The sequence below is a fragment of the Bison bison genome, unplaced genomic scaffold (genome assembly GCF_000754665.1).
Source record: "Bison bison bison isolate TAMUID 2011002044 unplaced genomic scaffold, Bison_UMD1.0 scf7180017864280, whole genome shotgun sequence".
Taxonomy (NCBI): Eukaryota; Metazoa; Chordata; class Mammalia; order Artiodactyla; family Bovidae; genus Bison; species Bison bison.
This window is the reverse complement of record NW_011494852.1, coordinates 5,333,304-5,341,238: the sequence shown is the minus strand read 5'-3', so window position 1 is coordinate 5,341,238 and position 7,935 is coordinate 5,333,304. Positions and strand designations below refer to the sequence as shown.

The following is a 7,935-nucleotide window of genomic DNA, read 5'->3' as shown; positions in this document are numbered from 1 at the left end:
TGCCAACAAAGGTCCGTCTAGTCAAGGCTATGGTTTTTCCAGTGGTCATGTATGGATGTGAGAGTTGGACTGTGAAGAAGGCTGAGTGCCGAAGAATTGATGCTTTTGAACTGTGGTGCTGGAGAAGACTCTTGAGAGTCCCTTGGACTGCAAGGAGATCCAACCAGTCCATTCTGAAGGAGATCAGCCCTGGGATTTCTTTGGAGGGAATGATGATGAAGCTGAAACTCCAGTACTTTGGCCACCTCATGTGAAGAGCTGACTCACTGGAAAAGACTGATGCTGGGAGGGATTGGGGGCAGGAGGAGAAGGGGATGACAGAGGATGAGATGGCTGGATGGCATCACTGACTTGATGGACGTAAGTCTGAGTGAACTCCGAGAGTTGGTGATGGACAGGGAGGCCTGGCGTGCTGCGATTCATGGGGTCTCGAAGAATGGGACACAACTGAGTGACTGAACTGAACTGAAGAAGAAGAAAACCTAGCAAGGAACTGAATCTAAAATATAGGTAGGAGGACTCCCTGATGGTCCAGCAGTTAAGAATCCACCTGCCAAAACAGGGGACATGGGTTCAATCATGGGTCCAGGAAGATCCTACATGTTGAGGGACAACTAAGCCCGTGCCATGCTCCATAACCATCGAGCCTGTGCTCCAGAGCCCAGGAATTGCAACTACTGAGCCCATGAGCTGCAACTACTGCGGCCCACGCACCTAGAGTCCATGCTCCCAACAAGAGAACCCACGCAATGGGAATCCTGTGCACTACAATGAAGAGAAAGCCTGCACGCAGCAGTGAAGACCCAGCACAGCCAAAATAATAAGTAAATTAATTAAAATAAAAAAAATACAGGTAGGGACTTCCCTGGAGGTCCAGTGGTTAAGAAAACATGCTTCCATGGCAAGGGGCATGGGATCAAACCCTGGTCAGGGATTAAGATTCCTCATGCCATGTGGCATGGCCCAAAAATAGGAAACAAAAAAAGTACAGGTAAAAGAGTTTTCTTTGCAGGGGATATGAAGGGCACTTTCTACTTGAAATAGGATACATAAAAAAAAATAAATAAATAAAAAAAATAAAATAAAATAAAATTAATCCAGTTAAGTTCAAAAAAAAAAAAAAAAAGAAGGGTATTGGAGAAAGAGTAGCAGAAACAGCAGTAAGTGAGGAAAGGAATGGAACAGGTCATTCGTAAGCTCATGCTCAAAGGAGTTAGTTTTTCCCACAGGCCTACTGTTTTGATGGGAGCTTCCAAGATCACATCTCAAGGGTGCTGTTTCTTCATAAATCAACTGAGTTATTACCTACAGTTCCCTGCCTTGGTCTAGTCATTTCTCACTTACCTGAGCATAGGCCTCTTGTCAGCTCTCTGCCAATCATCCATGGCTCTTTCCCTTGTTCCAATAAGGAAATAACTTGAGGCTTGGGAATGTAAAGTCCTGTTCACAAGAAAAGATATGGAACATGGTTAGGCTGTGGGTAAATCAGACCCGAATGTAATACCAGTCCCTTGATGATCAAGGAAGAGATGCTACTGTGGGAACAGTCAAACAAAGAAGAGGCTCAGCCATAGCCAACTAGGAGCTGCCCATTTCCCACTCTTCCTTTCCATTTCAGTTCAAACCATTTATTTGAGAACAGGGAGCAGAAATTCAGCTGGTAACTTGAAAAGTAGCTGAGAAAGTCACTGCAGAAGAAAGAGACATTCCAGGGGAGAACTCAAAATACCAGTATAGATGTCCTTACCCATTGACACCAGATTGCTATAGTTTTCCAACATCACATCTCTGTACAAGTCCCTCTGAGCAGGGTTCAGGAATTCCCACTCCTCTTGAGAGAAGTCTATAGACACATCACTGAACACCACTGATCCCTGAAACAATAAACACATGTATTATTTGTGCAACAAAAAGAAATATTTCACAAATGTTAGTAACCAAAGAGTTGATGAGATATTTTACTTTAAACACAGTATGCTACCTAATCTATGGAAAATGAATGACAGGATTTAAATATCATTTTGCAACCTCTAATGAATTAATGAATCTAGACAATAATCCTCATTGGTAGCTAACATTACAAAAGGAAAGAGAACCAGAAATAATACACCTCCTAATGGAATCACACATCACCACCTACGAAATATTTCTGACCAAAAAACCCCAACTGAATCTGTTTAAGACCTACATACTAATTCCCAGGAAACAATTACATGATACCCCAGAGAAAAAACCAGCAAAATCCAAATAGCAGACAAATGAATCTTTTTTTTTTTTTTCTTTTCTAACAACAACAAAAATTGCAAAGAAAGGAAAGAGATGGAAGGGCTACCTACAAAGTAAGAAATTGGGCTCAAATATCCTTAAAATTTTGTTTGTTTTTCTTAGAAAGAACTGAATGTCAGGAAGGTAAGAAGGAGCCTCAGCTAACTTACCTGGGCCATGGCTTTCAGTATTACAGGGTGATCAGTCCTCCTTGGGGCTGTTCTCCTGAAAAAGGATAGTGTTCTGAGAAGGCAGGCCTGGGAAATCAAACAAATATCTAGAGACAATTCTGGCCTTACAGCTTTTGGACCCTCCAGGCAAAATTACTTCCATTTCCCTTGGTCTCAGGAAATAACTCTAGTTAGTGAGTGGGAGTCTGGAATAAATCCCCCTCATTCCTCAACTCCAGAAATCCCAGGCTTTTGCTGTAGCAAGATGGATCCCAGCTAGTTGATCCAAAGGAATAAAAAGTCATAATTCCTCTCCTTCATATTGTTACCACTTTGTTCTGTTACAGAAATAATTAGCATATTCTTTTAGGAAACGGAGAGTCCAAGTCCAAGTCCTAAGGCTCTTTTATTCGGGGGTCTGGTTTTCCATTTGTATGCCATTTCTATAGACACCGGGCACAAAGTTCAGAGTCCATTGGGAGGGTGACCATGCGTGTAGCCTAATGTTCGCAGCCTGGCCTAAGATGGAGTCCAGCTCTGTTTCCTCCTTCAGTATAAGCAACCCAGGTTCCTGCCTCAGCCAAGTGATCCAGGTAAGACCTTGCCCCATCTCAGTCCTACTGTGGCTCTGAACCCAAGACAGAGCTGCTATGACCTGCTCTGAGTGGACCCCTCCTCTGTAGCCCTCAGGTCCCTAAGCCAGCTTTACCTAAATGGTGCCTGTGGCCAGGCTGTGGCCAGGAACACAGTTTATTCTAATTAGGACTAAGTGTGAAGTGAAAGTGTTAGTTGCTCAGTTGCTCCGACTCTTTGTGACCCCATGGACTGTAGCCCACCAGGTTCCTCTGTCCATGAGATATTTTTCCGGCAAGAATACTGGAAGGGGTTGCCATTCCCTTCTCCAGGGGATCTTCCCAACCCAGGGATCGAACTTAGGTTTCCTGCATTGCAGGCGAATTCTTTACCATCTCAATCACTAGGGAAGCCCAATTAGGGCTAAAGACTTCCGTAAGCAATTCTCATTTTCCAAGCCTGAGAAGGTCAACTTCCCCCAACACACAACCACGCTCACATTCACAACGAGGCACTCCTTCCCTTATGCACTAGCTCTGTTTTTTTCTAAAAAACAGCCACCAGGGACTTCCCTGGTGGTCCAGGGGCTAAGACTCAGTGCTCCCAGTGCAGGAGCATTTGATCCCACATGCTGCAACTAAAGATCAAAGATTCCAAGTGCTGCAACTAAGACCCAGTACAGCCAAATAAATATTTTAAAAAACAAAAACCCCTGCTTATGTGTATTAGCCACACAGAAGTTAAAATGTCAACTCTTCTAGTTCTCAGGTAAGAGCTTTCTTACTCACACATATTTATATCAAAAAAAATTTTCTTTTTTCTACAATTGTAATGCTTTCATTACATTTAAGCCTTTAATCAATTATTATTTTTATTTTGGTATTATTTGGTAAAAGACAATGGCATGAGATTATCAATTATAATTTTACTTCAGTAAAAGATATGAGTTAATAATCCTACTTCATTTTCCTCCAGAGAGGGCTACCCAAATGTAACAAAATCATATATGAATAATATAGTATTCCATGGGACTTAACATGCACCATTATTTTATTGCTACTAAGAAAGGAGGAACTATTTAAGACATAACCTTATTTCATATATGTAAAATGGTGGGTGGGGTGGAAATGAGCCTTAGAACAGATGACTATGGAATATATTTTCCATACTGATTTAAATGTTACCCTTGGAACGTCCCTGGTGGTCCAGTGGCTAACTTTGAGCTCCCAATGCAAGGGGCCAGGGTTTGATCTCTGGTCAGGGAACTGGATCCCACTTGCCACAACTAAAAGATCCTGCATTCTCCCAAAAGATTTGGGAGAATGGCATTGAAACATGTGAAACGTCATGTATGAAACGAGATGCCAGTCCAGGTTCAATGCACGATGCTGGATGCTTGGGGCTGGTGCACTGGGACGACCCAGAGGGATGGTGTGGGGAGGGAGGAGGGAGGAGGGTTCAGGATGGGGAACACATGTATACTAATTAAATAATTTTCTATTAAAGAAAAAAACAAACAAACAAAAATAAATAAATAAATAGTAATTGAGGATCTGGTCCAGAAAAGTGGTGAGAATTATAGATGTCTCTAATTTTGAAAGCCTGAGGGATGAGTCTATCCAAGTGCTTATCATGATTTCCATGAGAAGGGTGTGTGAATAACCATCCTGGCAACTTGGGATGACCATGGAGGCTATCTGCAAATTTCATCTGCTGCCAAAACACTGAACTGGCTCTCAGGTCCACACAGGTCTTTATAGCAAGCTGTGGCCCAATTTTGTCAGCTTCAGCCTCTAAAGTTCTACTGTATGGTCTATCAAAAATATACTTCTATACTTTAAACTATATCTACTGGACCCATAGTGCCAAACTATTCCAAGAACAAATGGCCCAAATCATGGTAAGAAAAATCAGACCTAGGAAATCTAATAAGTGAGCCAAGCTAGCCTTTTCTGCAGCATCCCTAAGTATTGCACATGCTGGTTCAGGGCCAAGAAGGATGAAAAGAGGCTATGAATGTCACAGCAGAGAGCACAAAGAACCTGGGTCTTTGATGATATCATGAGACACCACAACAGCAAGTTCTGATACCTGACCTGTCTCAGAGAAGCAGGGAGAGAAAGAATGTTCCCAACAGAGGGAACTGGTGAAGAAGGGCCACATATCTGAGAAACAGAAAGAAGACTGTTGTGTCTGGACTATTAACCTGTGGAAGAGTTTTCTAAAAAAAAAAAAAAAAAAAAAGATCCTGCACGTTGTAATGAAGATCCAAGATTCCAAGAGCAACAACTAAGACCCTGCACAGCCAAATAAATAAATATTAAAAAATAAATGCTACCCTTATCATAGAGGATACATTTGGATTTGTGATTCTACTTTCATTCAGTGATCTGTTTATTATTTTGCCAGTATCACATTCTCTATTTATTATAATTTACAAATATATTTTAATGTCTAAATAAAAGACTCCTCCACCACACACCTATGAGAATGGCCAATCCAGGACACTGACAACCAATTCTGGCCAGGGTGTGAAACAACAGGAACTGTCATCCATTGCTGGTGGGAATGCAAAATGGAATGGCCACTCTGGAAGACAGTTTGGCAGCTTCTTACAAAATCAAACATATTCTTACCATATGATCCAGCAAGCACCTTGCTATTTATCCCAAAGAACTGAAAAAGTATGTCACACAAAAACTTGTGCACAGATGTTTATAGCAGCTTTATTCATAATTGCAAAAACTTGAGAAAAACAAGATGTCCCTCAGTAGGTAAATGGTTAAATAAACTGTGGTACATCTAGACAATGTCGTTTTATTCAGCCAAAAAAAAAAAAAAAAGAAAGAAAGAAAGTGGCCTATGGAATCATGAAAAGACATATACTAAGTGAAAGAAGTCAATATGAAAAGCTCCATCTGCCAACTATATGACACTCTGGAAAAGGCAAAACTATGGAGACTGTAAAAAGATCAATGGTAGCCAGAGGTTAGGAAGAAGGAAGCAAAGAGGGATGAATAGGTAAGGCAGAGAAGATATTTAGGGCAGTGAAACTACTATGTAACACACCATAATGTATGTTACACTTTTAAAACCACATGTTATATCATTATATCTGATGAGTCATCAAAAATTAAAACACCAACTGACCAAGTATTAGAATACAGGATGACTATGCTTATAAACTGCTAGTAAGAATTTAACAGATACAACCATATCGGTCCAGCATTATCTAGGAAATTTGCAAATACAGACATATCTTCTGGCCTAGCAACTCTATTGGTATGTTTATACTCTATGAAAGCATGCACATGTGCACCAGGGTACTTATAAAACAAAAAGGAAACCCCAGCGCACCTTGTATTGGGCTTGGTCAACAGCCATTCCTTTCTCCTCAGGGGACCTCTCTGAGAAAGACAGAGCTGGAGGAAGGAGAAAGGAATTATGAAATGCCAGGTCTTTCTGTGGCTCAGACTGATTAGATAAGAGGTTATTCTGGACCCACACCTACTACCCATGGGAAGGAGGGATGGAGAGAGGTCAGAGGAGTGGAGGCTGTCCTGAGCATTCCTGGTTGCAAAAGGCGAAAAGTCTGCTGCTCAAGACCAAAATCTGTCCTGATCTCACACATCAACCACTGGGACACACACACTGTCAGCTTGGCACAATTACAGACACTCTCCAACCGCACACACAGTGCCACAAAAACTTATGCGATCACACTCACATACCCTTACACAGTCATAGACATCCAGTACACTTAGTACTGCTAACGTTCATAAAACCACCATCAGAGGCAGCCCTCAGATAACACAGTCATAGCAGCACAACCACACTCTACACTCCCCACCCCAACACACACGGCACAAAGTTGTATGGGTAACCACAATCACTTGTCCCACTACGGGGTCGGAGCCGCACACTGTCACAATTACACACCACAGAGAGGATATCCACAGTCACACCTGCACACAGAGTTTCGCGCGCATGGTCAGTCACAATAACACACGCACACACAACGCCGCACGGTCACATAAGGTCACAATCACACACATGGATTCCCACACTTCCCCCTCCCCCGGTCCTAACAAATCATACAGGCCCAAGACTTCGGACCCGCCTGGACTGTCCCTTCAGACCGTCAGAGATGCACATCCGGCACCTAGACGAGCCCCCGGGACCTAGGCTGCTCACCTGGCACTTCCCCTTCCCCGGAGGCCGAGGGTCCCGCAGGCGAGTGAAGGGTCGGCCCTATACGCGCCAGGATCTCTGGGAAATGTAGTCCGGAGCCAGATCCGCTAGGACAAGATGGCTTCTCGCTCTCGGATTTTCTGCACCGCCTGGGGCCAAGTTACACCTCTTCTCCCCTCTCGGAATTGCTGCCAAGAATCTTGAGACACAGATACAGTCCCCACATCCCAGAGACAAGCCTCCTCCAAGGGCCAGGCCAATCCCATGAAGTCATATGTCCCCTGAGAAATAGAAAAATGTCGCTAGATTCGCGCCTAAAGTAGGTTAGAGAAGCAAGAACTTCTGGGAAATGTAGTCTAGAACCAGAATGGGTGAGGCGCCCGCCTAAGTAGAAGATTGTCTTGGTTGTTTGTTTTTTTTTTGCACAGAGTTTGCTGCGGTGGAGGACAGAGTGGCGCCCAAGACTCTCCTAGGAGTTGTAGCTTACTCTGAGAATATTCCAGATGGACTAAAGCACCATTTTTGCCTTCCTCCGTAGATTAACGTGGTGTGTGATCTGTGCTAGTCTGGGAGCTGAAACCTAGGAGTCTCAGATAAGAACACTCAGCAGGAAAGTGAAGGAGAGCAATCAGCGACTCCGGAATGGGGCGGATGGGGACGGATTATCAGGCGCTTGCAGCAGTTTGTTTGTTGTGCATGGTAATGTTGACTTTGATAATGGCCCCAGTGAGTAAAG

General features: G+C 43.2%; 1 protein-coding gene across 2 annotated transcripts in view; it reads right to left on the bottom strand.

The window, feature by feature from the left end:
* Window positions 1-7,468, bottom strand: part of ZNF383 (zinc finger protein 383) — a 45,967-nt gene extending 38,499 nt beyond the window's left edge. Inside the window, exons 1-5 of one of the 2 annotated variants that reach the window (XM_010849144.1) lie at window positions 7,203-7,468; window positions 6,366-6,430; window positions 2,436-2,490; window positions 1,748-1,874; window positions 1,345-1,440 (exon numbers count right to left, since the gene is read on the bottom strand). In XM_010849144.1, coding sequence (XP_010847446.1) covers window positions 1,345-1,440; window positions 1,748-1,874; window positions 2,436-2,444 — 232 coding nt within the window. In that variant the 5' untranslated portion in view covers window positions 2,445-2,490; window positions 6,366-6,430; window positions 7,203-7,468. The remainder of the gene's footprint in view (window positions 1-1,344; window positions 1,441-1,747; window positions 1,875-2,435; window positions 2,491-6,365; window positions 6,431-7,202) is intronic. The other variant, XM_010849143.1, reaches the window with a different exon arrangement.
* Window positions 7,469-7,935: the final 467 nt, after the last annotated feature.